Genomic DNA, 15,218 nt, shown 5'->3' with positions numbered 1-15,218 from the left:
TGATGTTTTCTTCAGTATAAAATCTTCCACACCCCAAAGATGAATATTGGACATTACTCAAAAGAACATGACAAAGAAATGGCACTAATCTCTTATGAATGTAATGCTAGCATATCTTCAGGTTTCTGGACATATGAGAAACAATGTCAGTAACACCTGACTTATTCTTTATCTGTGGAGGGTAAGCTATCCAACGGCACTGAATTTTTCTCATAGCAGATACTTTGCTTCTTGAGCTATAAACATTTTAATGAAAATTTTGTAAAATATATTACACAGTCCAGGACTCACGCAAACTCTAGTGAACACAACTAGCTTTTCCCATAATGGCTTAGAATTCTTACAGTGGGCGTTGATCTCTGTAACAGAACTAACACTTTATTATCTTATAGCCTGTAAAATGCTTTTGATGCTTTTATATATATCATCTTAGTTCTGTGAGTTAAGCAGTAGCGATATTACGATCCTCATCTTATCAGTGAAGAAATAAAAGCTTAAAGAATTTTAAGTAATTTTCTGATGACATTTAGTTATTTTTTACTATACTATTTAAGTTCTGAGTGAAACTACTAAAATAACTCTTACCCCATAGTATTTCTTAGAATGACAGTGATACAATAAAAAGTTATCTCTGAATATACCTGTCAGCCAGTTGTGCATTCAAACCATAGTCACATCATCCACAGTATATCTTCCCAGTGTATATCATGTAATCACAGAATTACTGTCTACTTAGAATTATATGATAAGCTCACTACTACTAAACATAATAAAAACAGTGGCCGGGCACGGTGGCTCACACCTGTAATCCCAGCACCTTGGGAGGCTGAGGCACGCAGATCACGAAGTCAGGAGATCGAGACCATCCTGGCTAACACGGTGAAACCCCGTCTCTACTAAAAATACCAAAAATTAGCCGGGCGTGGTGGCGGGCACCTGTAGTCCCAGCTACTCGGGAGGCTGAGGCAGGAAAATGGCGTGAACTTGAGAGGCGGAGCTTGCAGTGAGCAGAGATCACGCCACTGCACTACAGCCTGGGTGACAGAGCGAGACTCCGTCTCAAAAAAACAGTTACAGAGTAAGTGTGATTTACTGGGCATTGTGCTGGTTACGTTAAAAAAATATATAAACCAAAATAAGTAGAAAACACTACAAACCAGTAGATTTTGGGAGCTGTTCGTTAACACAGCATAATCTAACCCATCTTGACTGATGCATGCTATGAATTAACATGTATTAACATTCACTAAAATAATATTCTACAGATGTGGCAAATACAGAAGCTAATTAAAATAAAAAATTAGACTATTGTTATATATATTAAAATTGTAAATGAATATGTGGAAAATTAATTCACAATACAATAAATGAAAAATGAGACAATGAGACTCAAAACTACAAAAAGCATATGAAGAGTATAATTTTTTAAAAGCTCATCTATGAGTACACAAAAAACATTGTTTATTGCTAGGAAGTAGAATCATGAGTGATTCTCTTACCTTCTTTGTGTTTTCTAAATTTCAAGATACTCTACAATAAATAATATTACTTTATAAATGTAGAAAAGTAATTTTTAAATTTCTAAAATTGATATTTTACATGTGAAACTAAGAGTTAAATATGGCAATATAAAATACATATTCCTTTCCTTCTCAATGACACCAAGTATCAAAGTACTGTGGATCAGAAATCCTTTCCCTCAATCTCCTTGATTTCTTTCTCTTCCTTCTTTCCTCTCTCATCTTTTGTTAGCTGGACTTTTATTTCTGTGTTAAGTTCTAAGCTGCCTGGGGGCAGAAATACATCCTTGTCATATTTTTGGTTTGAGATAAAAGCAAATGCATTTTCTCCATTATAACTTGAGATCGATGATCTGTCAAAGGCTTTCTGTTTCACTTAGATTTGAGAAGCAGTTTAGACTCTGAAAAAAATGCATTTCTGAGATATTTTACAGGGGAAACAAAGTAGAACATTTAAATTGGGAATGTTTCAGAAAGCTCAGGGTGTACAGTGACAAACTCTGAGTGCACTCTTGCAGCACAGTTGAACCACTTCATGCCAAGAAGAGGTTTCAACTAAGGTTTCACTTTTAGTTATTCTGTCATCATTTGAGCATGTGTCCTACATCCATCACCTAAATCTGATCTGTCAAGATTGTCAGATTAGTGTAGAAAAGATTTCTTCCTATAGTATTAGATAGATTCAACATCTTTCATCAAACTATGTTGTTTTTAGCTCTTTGCTAATTCAATTTGATTGATTAGTAGCATGAAGAAAACCTTAGCTGTCATATATATATTTGCAGGTTGACAACTTGTGTGCATATTTTCATAGTAAGTCATTTTGATAGTTTCTATGGTTTCCTAAAAATAATTTTAACTATCCAGAAAAAAACCTGTAACTCCTAATCAAGAATACACTGTGTGTGTGTGTGCACGTGTGTGTGTGTAGTGCCCCCGTGAGGCAAAGACGTGCACTTAAACCTAAGAAACCAGTCTACAAATTGCTTCACTATACATTCTTGACAGCCACCTGTGGTTCTGTTCATCAGTCCATGCTCTACTAATAATATAGCTAGCCACTTACTGTGTTAGGCATTGGAAATTCTGGGGTTGCTTTTCAGAGCAGCAATCTTCTCTAATTAATAAACCCCCACCACAGAAACCAGGATCCACAGCTCTCGGCTACTTGCCAGTGGAGTCATCTCCAGATGAATTCTGAGTTCAATGAAGTATTTACGATACAGAAAGAGTTGTTTGGCCAAATTTGGAGGAATATCATAAAACATTTGTATTCAAGTTGTCAACTTTTCAAAACAGCTCTTGGATTGAGTTATTGAGAAAGTAAAAATGGGAGGGTAGATTTAGTTACAATGTCTTTTTGGCTTCTTCACAAGTAAGTATACTCTGTAGTCCAAGTGGGCAAGCACACACATGGTACCTCCGGGCATTTTCCCCCTTGAAATTCTGTGTAAAAAGTGTGATTATGCAAACAACCCCATCAAAAAGTGGGCAAAGGATATGAACAGACACTTCTCAAAAGAAGACATTCATGCAGCCAACAGACACATGAAAAAATGCTCACCATCACTGTCCATCAGAGAAATGCAAATCAAAACCACAATGAGATACCATCTCACACCAGTTAGAATGGCCATCATTAAGAAGTCAGGAAACAACAGACGCTGGAGAGGATGTGGAGAAATAGGAACATTTTTACACTGTTGGTGGGACTGTAAACTAGTTCAACCATTGTGGAAGACAGTGTGGCGATTCCTCAAAGATCTAGAACTAGAAATAACATTTGACCCAGCCATCCCATTACTGGGTATATACCCAAAGGATTATAGATCATGCTGCTATAAAGACACATGCACACGTATGTTTATTGCAGCACTATTCACAATAGCAAAGACTTGAAACCAACCCAAAGGTCCATCAATGATAGACTGGATTAAGAAAATGTGGCACATATACACCATGGAATACTATGCAGCCATAAAAAATGATAAGTTCACGTCCTTTGTAGGGACATGGATGAAGCTGGAAACCATCATTCTGAGCAAACTATCGCAAGGACAGAAAACCAAACACCACACGTTCTCACTCATAGGTGGGAATTGAACAATGAGAACACTTGGACACAGGGTGAAGAACACCACACAGTGGGACTGCTGTGGGGTGGGGGGATGGGGTAGGGATAGCATTAGGAGAAATACCCAATGTAAATGACTTAATGGGTGCAGCACACCAACATGGCACATATATACATATGTAACAAACCTGCATGTTGTGCACATGTACCCTAGAATTTAAAGTATAATTTAAAAAAAGGAACTTCACACACACACACACACACACACACACACACACACACACACACACACCACACACACACACACACACACACACACACACACACACACACACACACCTGTGACTATGGACAGATGCAGCTTACAGCACTACTCAACTACTTTGACTTTTGTAAAAACTACTTTTTTTTTCTTTTTTAGCACTGTCCATGGCTTAATTCTCAAATGTAACAAGGAAAGCCAGGGTTGACAATTAATAAATGTAGTCTTCACTAAGAAAAAAAAAAGCTGTATATTTTAATTCACATAGATTAAGTGAAGCTCTTAATGGTGACAATTAATAAGCTCATAGAATATGAAAAAATTAAATGCCTTAATTTTCTCCTCTTTAATAATTAAACTTAAGTCTACATATATATATGATTCCCAAATGCAAAAAGAGTTTCACTGGATGTGAAAGCCCAGAATTGTCAGCATTGCTGCAATATATTCTTGTGCAATAGTGTTTAAGGAAAAATCAAAAGATGTCAGTATTAGACGAAAGTCTCTGTCTTGTATAGGGCACTGTAAACCTCCAACAGTGCATCTGCCACATCACAGGTGGCACAATCATCTCTACCAAATGCTGAAGTGCCTTGGCAACAGTATGACTCATTTCAATGCTGAGCTAATTGCCATGCTTCCAATATAAACTGGCAAGACATAAAATCAACTTTTGAGAAGGAGCTCAAAGACAAAGAGGCCCTGAGCACTTAGCATGGTGCTGGCCACACAGCTTCCTCTTAATACATGTTTGTTAAATGAAAGATTTAAGATGCAAATATAAACCCGGACCCATATTGCTGGTTTTACTTTATGCCCTCATCATTTAAGGCAACTAGACATACATAAACTATGATGAAGATAAGCTTAAAATAAATAAGAAGAAAGGGTAAAACATGGTGGGAGAATAACATGAAGCCAAGAGCTGTGCTTCATTTTCATTGTCTAATAAGATTTTATTTTATTTCATTTTATTTATTGAGACCGAGTTTCGCTCTGTCACCCAAGCTGTAGTGCAGTGGCATGATCTTGGCTCACTGCAACCTCTGTCTCCTGGGTTCAAGCCATTCTCCTTCCTCAGCCTCCATAGTAGCTGGGATTACAGGTGCGCACCACCATGCCTGGCTAATTTTTGTAGTTTTATTAAAGACGGGTTTGACCATGTTTGCCAGGCTGGTCTTGAACTCCTGACCTCAAGTGATCTGCCCGCCTCAGCCTCCCAAAGTGCTGGGATTACAGGCGTGAGCCACCGCGACCGGCCAATCATAAGATTTTAAAAGTATACATTATCTTTCCAGTGAAGAGCGATGTTATTTCATTTGTTGTATTTTCTAAAAGTATGGGGAAATAAACAATAGGTGGGATTTTCCTAATGAGGGATTCTGGGAACTAAGAATCTAAATTCTTAATCTGGGTCTAAATTTTGGCTCAAGGAAACATCTTTAGTTTCAGAAGTCACTGTTTAGGCTGAACAACAGGAGAGGAGAACGCAGTATAGATGCTAACTAAGGGTTAGTAAAATCTAGGGGTGTCAGAGAACAAGCATCATCACAGATTTACCTAAACACAGGCAAACTGTAATAAGTACAAGAGTGCCTGTGAGACTTATTATGGAACCAAATGAACAAAATCCCCTAGAAATCTATATTTAAAACAAACACATACAACGAAAGGAAGCACAATGTACTTTTCTCAGATACCCACAGAGTTCACTTACCTATTGCTTGAGCTAAGGCTATGACAACCTCCTGGCAAGTTGTGACTTCAGTGACTCCACAAACAATCCTCTGAACTCCATCCACCCATACTTTAAGTTCCATGGTGCACCGGCCAGTCACTCAAGTTCCCTGAGAGTGGTCATCAGGATGTTAGGTCATGTCTCTAGCTGCAGGAACACGGAGTGGAGAAGGCTGAGTCTGTGTAGTCAGCTAAAAACGGGCAAAAAATCACTTGTAATAAAACGAATCAACATTTCTTCTAGTAAGTATGTAAGTATTACACAAAACAAATTTTAACATATCAATCTTACTGAAGTACACAGGCGTATTTTACAGAGATGAATTAAGCAACACAAATCCAACTACAGTCACCTATCATGACACTGTTTCATGTTACAACTATTTTTATCATAATTTTAATCATGAACTCATGCTCCATTAAGTTAAAAATTCCTATTTAGTTGCCAAGCCCTATTCAATATATGCGCTGTTTTTTTTTTTTTTTGAGACGGAGTCTCGCTCTGTCGCCCAGGCTGGAGTGCAGTGGCACGATCTCGGCTCACTGCAAGCTCCGCCTCCCGGGTTCACGCCATTCTCCTGCCTCAGCCTCTCCGAGTAGCTGGGACTACAGGCGCCTGCCACCACGCCCGGCTAATTTTTTTTTGTATTTTTACTAGAGACGGGGTTTCACCGTGGTCTCGATCTCCTGACCTCGTGATCCGCCCGCCTCGGCCTCCCAAAGTGCTGGGATTACAAGCGTGAGCCACCGCGCCCGGCCTATGCGCTGTTTTTCTGTCCTGCTTTTTTTTCTTTTTGGATTATTTCATTAGGATAATTTCTGAGGCAAAAATAAAGAAAAAAAGTTTGTCATTTTAGGAATTATCAATAAAATTGAACTGCTTTGCAGTGCTTTGCCAATACTGAGTATTAACAAATTTAAGAACAGTTGTCAAAGTATTTCACTCAGTTCATATTCCTGATTTAAAACAAACAAACAAACAAAAACTGCTACCTGCCTGCCTTCCTAATATTTTTTCCCTTATTATTTCATTCTCTCTTCTCATGTATGATGTCTTGACAACTGTTTTAAATGTGTCCCTTGCCTCCCTCTCCCCACAGGACAAAGAGTATCTTCCCGCTGAAGTGCCAATACCAGGCACAACATGAGGACAGGTGGGTAAAAAATCTTAGTTGAAAGAAACGAATTCCTTTGGCGACCAACAGTTTCCTTATGTATGAACTGTTTATCTTTTTCTCATTTAACTGGATTTGATAGTTTTCTTAAATTACAAGAGTTATTCAAAAAATATAAACATTAACCCTTTGTTCTACTTGCTGTGTTTACCCAGTGTTTGACTTTGTATTTGGCTGCATTATATGCCAAGCAGAAATTTTTACTTTATCATATAGTCAAACCAAATATTCTTTATTTCCTGTATTGATAAGAATGTTACTAGCCTGCTAAAAATGATCACAATTCTTTTTCCTGTGGGTTTAAAAAAATCTCAACTCTTCCTATGTAAGTTTTGTGGTCTTCCCACGTCTTTGTTGTTTTTACAAAAGAATGTTAAAATTCATGAGATGTAATAAACATTGATTTAATTAAGAGAACATTTGGATTTGTTTATAGGTTTACAGTGGCACTGGTATTTCAGAATTAATGGCTTATTTAAAAGCTTATTTTAAAAACACTAAAAATTTTTCTTGTAAAACAGTAGTTACTATAAACAGTGGCTTAGTCCCTTGTACATTCTTTTAAAAGACCTAAGACAGTTCTAGGCCATCTGGTCACCTGGATAGATGAGTCAGAACACATGCAAGGGGATGGAGAATAAACCTAATTATTTTCTCCAGAGAAGGTACACAAATCCTTTTTGTCATCCTAAAAATAAGAAAGGCCTGGCTGAACATTAATCTCCTAGCACGTTGCTTTAGCTCTCTGCATATGACACAGCATAGGTTTCATCACCCCCTGTATGAAGAAAGGAGGGGCCACCTTGGCAATGACAAGCTGATTCCGTAACTGTGCTCCTCAGTTATGAGGGCCTGGGAGATGTAAAGTTCCTGGGGATAAAAGGCTTCCAAAGTTAAAGAAATTTAAGAAAGCCAGTAAATAAAGTTAAACAAGTTCCTTTACAGCTAGACTTCTCTGAGACTTTAATAGGCTGGTGTGCACTCTAAATTTCAAAGGAGAGTTTTATATGCTGCCCAATCTAGAGAACACTTAAGAAAACAGAAAAGTTCTGACTTGTTTCCTCTTCTGCATGGCACTCTATTTACTAAAAATAGAATATATTTTATCCTTTCTTGGGATAAAATTAAGGTATCAAAAATGGCCAAAGATTAATATATTGCTTTATTAAATTTTTGTAAAACCTGGATTAAAGTCTATTTCAAGTGCCTTCTTATTCATTAAAATATCTTAAACTTGAGAAATCAAGCAAGAAAGGGTACAGATCTCATTAAAGCCCCCCTGCCACCAAGAAACCCGTCATTTCAAATGATCCTATGGGACTTTTTTTTTTCAATTGTGGAAGTAAACATAAGATCTATCCGTTTAACACATTTTTAAGTACATGATACAGTATTATTAACTACAGGCATCATGTTGGACAGCAGATCTCTAGAACTTACTCATAATTGTGTAACTGAAACTTTATACCCCTTCTACAAGCAACTGCCCATTTCGCCCTGTCCGCAGCCCCCAACAACTTCCATTCTATTCTGTTTCTATAAATCTGATATTAGGTATCTCACAGAAGTTTTATATTCCTTTTTAGACTTTAGCATACTGCCACATATTTTCCTATCTGAATTATCATTGTTTCACTTTGAACTTTTAATCATATATTGAATCATTAATTCGACATAGTATTGGAAATTCAGGCCAGGGCAATCAGGCAAGAGAAAGAAATAAAGTGTAGTCAAATGGGAAGAGAGGAAGTCAAATTGTCTTTCTTTGCAGATGACATGATCCAGTATCTGGAAAACCCCATCGTCTCAGCCCAAAATACTTCCTTCTAGGAGCTGTAACCCTGATCTTTCCTTTATAACAACTCCAACAGTTCTCTGTCCAGCCCCAGAACCAGACTAGAGAGGAAAATGGAAATCCTACACTGTAGGTGTGTGTGGTGGATCGGTCATCATTCAGACTAAAGACCTAGGAAGCAAAAGGACACTCCAATTGGAATTTGGAATATATTTTTCCATGGAAACAGTGATGCAGATAGAAGGCTCTACTGCAAAGGTTTTAATATAGTTCAGTTATTGTTTTCATTATGAGGTTTCTAGATGCAAGTCACTATTATTTTAATAATTTTTACAATGAAGCACTAGGCTTATTCACTAAGACGCTACCAGGGAACAAGTATTCTTTAGCTAAGAACCATTTGTTGTCGTAATATCCTCCTGGAATTGAGCATTTGCATTTGTGGAAATGTATTACCACAAGATCAATGCTTTCTTAAAGGAATTACAGCCAATCTTCATTATTTGCAGATTCCATATTTGTGAAACCTACCTAGTTGCTAAAAATTTGTTTGTAATCCCCAAAATCACTATTTGTGGTGCTTTCAGGGTTATTTGTGGCTATGCACAGGGTGTGAAAGTTTTGCGCTGCCTGACACACATGCTCCCAGCTGAGACTGAACAAGGTGACATTGCTTTTGTGTTTCAGCTCTCGTACTGTCAATGTGTCCTTTCTCAGTCTACTTGGTGCCATGTTTTTTATGAGTTTTGTTGGTGGGATTTCACTATTTAAAATGGCCCCCAAGCATAGTGCTGAAGTGGTGTCCAGGGTTTCTGAAGCAAGAAGGCTGTGAGGTGACTCATGGGGAAAAAAATATGTATTACGTAAACTTTGTTTAGGCATGAGTTATAGTGCTGTTGGGTGTGGGTTCAACATTAATGAATCAATAAGCACTCATTTGAGTTTCTTATTCAAAGCCAATCTCCAGATAGTTTATTGACAATTATATTTTCTCAACCATATGCAATGTTAAAGCTCTGTCTGTGACTTTGAAATAGAGACTTCTCTCATGCCCAGAGGTTTTAATCAACAGTGCATAAAACAGTATTGGAAATCTTTTGGGAGTACAATATTTTGTAGAATAACTAAAGAATAGCACTTATTTCTGAATTAACGATTTGGGTAAATTTTGGTCTGCCAATATTTATATTTATTGCATATTAAATATAAATGTTTATATTTAATGTTTATTAAATAAGTTATCTTTAAACAGAAAAAAAACACATAAAGCAAGGTTATGTATTGATGGGTTACCAAAAATGTTGTGACCAGAAACTCCCCGAAAACTAACAGGAATATTCATTATTAAATTGAATAAGCTCATGCTCTTTCTTCTACTATTCATTACCCTCAGGTGCCAGCATTCACACATACCCAATGATTTAACACTCTCAAATACTACACACTTAAGTATTCGGCAATTGTGGAAATAAATGGCACAAGTACTTGTTATATGCTAGGCACCATGCACCATGCACCATGCATGTTTCATTTATTCCTTACAAGATAATTCATCAAGTTAGATATGATTAGTCTCGTTTCAATATGAGAAAAGTGAGTCTCAGAGAGCTTAAATAACTTTTTCCAGTGTCAAAAAATCTAGTAATTTGGGACACATATTTGAAATTTGGCTGAATACAGAAACTAAAGAATAAATAAGGCTAGGATTCCCAAAAGGATTCACTGTACCCAATAAATGTTTTTTTAAAATGTCCTAAACCACCCTAAGAAATCTTATCTTTAATCACCTGGAAACTGGTTTTTGTCAATAAACAATGATCAGATAATATATACAAACTTGCCATTTCAAAAGAAAGAAAAGAGGTGCTAAATCATGCTAAGAAACTGCAAAGAATTAATTAATTCAAAGAATCTATGAAAAACACATGCCAGCAAAATGAGCATCTGATGCTCAGGTTCCTTTTTCAGCATCAATGAATTATTCCTTCAGTTTTGGAAAATCACATCCAGCTTTATTTCTACATAATCCTAAATAAAATATGTCTGAACATACACATCAATTTTAACTCCTGTCTTAAATACAAAGCAAAATTTCTTGGAGATTTTTTGCATCTTCTTTAAACTCACACTATTAAAATATACTTTCTGGAATAAGCCATTTTGTTTGAGGCAATGTTGATTAGTGGAAACAAGATGCACCAAGGTTCAAATCCCGAGTCTATACTACTTCTTGTGTGATTTGAGTCAAGACGCATATTTTTCCAAGCGGCATTTGTAAGAAATGGAATGAAATAATGTCTTTTCAAATTGTACCTTATCTAGTACAGGGCTCGGCACACAGTTTGAATTCAAGAGTTAGGTCTGGGTACAGAAGTGAAAGTTCTAACTTAAAAAGTATAAACTTCTTTTTTATGGAAGGACAAATCAACAGCAATGCAAATTTTCAGACACATTTATACTAATAAGAGCATCTGAAAATAAAGACATTTTAGGTTATTAATCCACATACCTAGAGCAGCAACACATTGAAAAATTTTAAGTAGATATTAGAAATGGTAATTCATATTTTAAAATTTCAGTCACATCTAGTATAAAACATGCTATGAATCAAGTTAAAGTTATTGGTATGAGAATACTGATCCTTCTATTAAGAATTACGTCTTTGGCTGGGCATGGTGGCTCATGCCTGTAATCCCAGCACTTTGGGAGGCTGAGGCGGGCGATCACGAGGTCTGGAGATCGAGACCATCCTGACTAACACGCGAAACCCTGTCTCTACTAAAAATACAAAAAATTAGCCGGGCGTGGTGGCATGCACCTGTAGTCCCAGCTACTTGGGAGGCTGAGGCCAGGAGAATGGTGTGAACCCAGGAGGTGGAGCTTGCAGTGAGCAGAGATCACGCTACTGCACTCCAGCCTGGGCGACAGAGCGAGATTCCGTCTCAAAAAAAAAAATAAAAATAAAAAAATAAAAGAATTCCGTCTTTTCCTGAGGATAAACTTTTCAAATGAATATAACTAGTAACTTTAGCTTTTCATTTAGCATCAAATTTATACTGAGTCCTACAAGGGCACTCAGTTGAGTTTCTTATTAAAAGCCCATCTCCAGATAGCTTATTGACAATTACATTTTTTCGACCATATACAATGTTAAAGCTCTATGACTTTGAAGTAGAGACTTCTCTCATATCCAGCAGGGTTAATCAACAGTGCATAAAACAGCATTGGAAATCTTTTGGGAGTACAATATTCTGCAGAATAACTAAAGGATGGCACTTATTTCTATTTTTTTTCCTTTTTTTTCTTATATTATACTTTAGGTTTTAGGGTACATGTGCACAATGTGCAGGTTTGTTACAAATGTATCCATGTGCCATGTTGGTTTGCTGCACCCATTAACTCGTCATTTAGCATTAGGTATATCTCCTGATGCTGTCCCTCCCCCCTCCCCCCACCCCACAACAGTCCCTGGAGTGTGATGTTCCCCTTCCTGTGTCCATGAGTTCTCATTGTTCAATTCCCACCTATGAGTGAGAACATGCGGTGTTTGGTTTTTTGTCCTTGCCATAGTTTACTGAGAATGATGTTTTCCAGTTTCATCCATGTCCCTACAAAGGACATGAACTCATCATTTTTTATGGCCGCATAGTATTCTATGGTGTATATGTGCCACATTTTCTTAATCCAGTCTATCGTTGTTGGACATTTGGGTTGGTTCCAACTCTTTGCTATTGTGAATAGTGCCGCAATAAACATACGTGTGCATGTGTCTTTACAGCAGCATGATTTATAGTCTTTTGGGTATATACCCAGTAATGGGATGGCTGGGTCAAATGGTATTTCTAGTTCTAGATCCTTGAGGAATCGCCACACTGACTTCCACAATGGTTGAACTAATTTACAGTCCCACCAACAGTGTAAAAGTGTTCCTATTTCTCCACATCCTCTCCAGCACCTGTTGTTTCCTGACTTTTTAATGATGGCCATTCTAACTGGTGTGAGATGGTATCTCATTGTGGTTTTGATTTGCATTTCTCTGATGGCCAGTGATGATGAGCATTTTTTCATGTGTTTTTTGGCTGCATAAATGTCTTCTTTTGAGAAGTGTCTGTTCATGTCCTTCGCCCACTTTTTGATGGGGTTGTTTTTTTCTTGTAAATTTGTTTGAGTTCATTGTAGATTCTGGATATTAGCCCTTTGTCAGATGAGTAGGTTGCAAAAATGTTCTCCCATTCTGTAGGTTGCCTGTTCACTCTGATGGTAGTTTCTTTTGCTGTGCAGAAGCTCTTTAGTTTAATGAGATCCCATTTGTCAATTTTGGCTTTCGTTGCCATTGCTTTTGGTGCTTTAGACATGAAGTCCTTGCCGACGCCTATGTCCTGAATGGTATTGCCTAGGTTTTCTTGTAGGATTTTAATGGTTTTAGGTCTAACATTTAAGTCTTTAATCCATCTTGATGCTCATGGGTTGGAAGAATCAGTTATTGTGAAAATGGCCATACTGCCCAAGGTAATTTATAGATTCAATGCCATCCCCATCAAGCTACCAATGACTTTCTTCACAGAATTGGAAAATCTACTTTAAAGTTCATATGGAACCAAAAAAGAGCCCACATCGCCAAGTCAATCCTAAGCCAAAAGAACAAAGCTGGAGGCATCACGCTACCTGACTTCAAACTATACTACAAGGCTACAGTAACCAAAACAGCATGGTACTGGTACCACAACAGAGACAGAGATCAATGGAACAGAACAGAGCCCTCAGAAATAATGCCGCATATCTACAACTATCTGATCTTTGACAAACCTGACAAAAACAAGAAATGGGGAACGGATTCCCTATTTAATAAATGGTGCTGGGAAAACTGGCTAGCCATATGTAGAAAGCTGAAACTGGATGGCACTTATTTCTAAATTAACAATTTGGGTTAATTTTTGCTGGTTAATTAAAGTTCACAGTGGAAATGTAAGATTTTTATGTAGTAATTTTAATTCAAGGAAAAGCAAAATCTTTATGTAAAATTACCTGTTTTAGAAAACTAAGAGATATGTTTTCAATAATCAAAGGCTCATCTCAAAAATTAGCCCAGCTTCAGAATAATTCCTCTTACTAATCTAATTTACTAACCAACACCACTAAAAAGTCATTTCTTCCCATTCCTTCCAAGTTATGTTTTGTAAAATCATTCTAATACCCCATGGAAACACAAGAACATGCTTATTAGACAGAATTCTTCTGTGACATCTATCTGACAGAAGTGCACTTACAAGGCAAGTATTTAGCTTGAGATTTTAAGCCCAGAACATCATATCTTAAAAAAGGTGAAGGAGGGCTGGGCGCAGTGGTTCATGCCTGTAATCCCAGCCCTTTGGGAGGCCAAGGTAGGCGGATCACCTGAGGTCAGGAGTTCGAGACCAGCCTGGCCAATATGGTGAAACCCCATCTCTACTAAAAATACAAAAAAAATTAGCCGGGTATGGTGGTGGGCACCTGTAATCCCAGCTACTAGTGAGGCTGAGGCAGGAGAATCACTTGAACATGAGAGGTGGAGGTTATGGTGAGCCAAGAATGCACCACTGTACTCCAGCCTGGGCGACAGGAGTGAAACTCCGTCTGAAAAAAACAAAACAAAACAAACAAAAAACAAAACAAAAACAAAAAGGCGAGAGAGGAAGAAGGCACAGAGAGGCCAGAGAGCCATGAGTGGCATAAAAAAATAGCCACTTGGGAGGTACGAAAAATGAAAATAGTGCAAAGGAATGGAGGGCAACACACAGAAATGTACAATTCAGTCTTGGTCAGGGCTTCCAGTGGCCCTGTAGCTCTCATTACAAGCCAATTCCTGATGGGCCCAATCTCTCCAGTACTAGTAGCCCTGAGTCAACTCTAACTGGAATGCCACCATTCCACACAAATGCCATTATTCTCAGCATATGCATCTTTCTTCTCTTTTTTTCCCCCCTCCTCTCTACCACTCCAGCCTTGCTATATTCTTCTTCCCAAGTCATAAGCCTACCAACAACACTCAAAAATACATTTGGTTCTACCTGGTGAAGGCTCTAAGGAAGCTGTCAGCTTCTCATACCTAGAGATGTCAGGGATGGGTGGATGATGGTACTTTCTCCAGGCATGTAAAAGGTTATTCATTTCAGAGTTCACGGAAACCAAATGGATCAGCACAGTGCACAGTGAGTGCTTTTAATTTTATGCTGCCTCAGCATCCATTTTTAAATATAAGTCAACCCGGCTCAATTGCCCTTGACATAGTTTCAGTACTACAGCCTACCCAAATGGTTCCAGCCAGTGGCCAGGAATAAAAACTTGGAAGTATCTCTCCTGCCTCATGGACTGGGCTTCCCGCTTTCCAGCCGCTTCCTTTAAATGGACCCTTATGGCATCTGCCTGTGACTCACATTTCATTACCCAAAATAGAATGCTACTTGCCAGCTCCCTTTCTCTCTACCTGCTTGCAACCTGACCTACCTACATGTGGCCTCCAGGTGTGCTCTGTACCCCCCAGGGTCTATAAGTACTACAAACTCTTAAACTTTCACAGTGTGGCTGTCTTTGAAGCCATGCCTATAATCTGACCCCTGATGGCAGGGCAGCCCTGAAGGGACCCAGGCAGGTGGATCTCCTGCTGGTGCTCTTTTGC

General features: G+C 38.0%; 1 protein-coding gene across 5 annotated transcripts in view; it reads right to left on the bottom strand.

The window, feature by feature from the left end:
• Nucleotides 1-15,218, bottom strand: part of RASSF8 (Ras association domain family member 8) — a 119,296-nt gene that overhangs the window by 13,682 nt on the left and 90,396 nt on the right. For 4 of the 5 annotated variants that reach the window (XM_058442728.1, XM_058442729.1, XM_032159862.2 and 1 more), the window contains one exon: nt 5,574-5,784. In XM_058442728.1, the coding sequence (XP_058298711.1) occupies nt 5,574-5,676 (103 nt within the window). In that variant the 5' untranslated portion in view covers nt 5,677-5,784. The remainder of the gene's footprint in view (nt 1-5,573; nt 5,785-15,218) is intronic. The other variant, XM_032159863.2, reaches the window with a different exon arrangement.

The sequence above is a fragment of the Hylobates moloch genome, unplaced genomic scaffold (assembly GCF_009828535.3).
Source record: "Hylobates moloch isolate HMO894 unplaced genomic scaffold, HMol_V3 SCAFFOLD_8, whole genome shotgun sequence".
Lineage (NCBI taxonomy): Eukaryota > Metazoa > Chordata > Mammalia > Primates > Hylobatidae > Hylobates > Hylobates moloch.
Note: the sequence above shows the minus strand (reverse complement) of the source record. Positions and strands in the feature narration are given on the sequence as shown.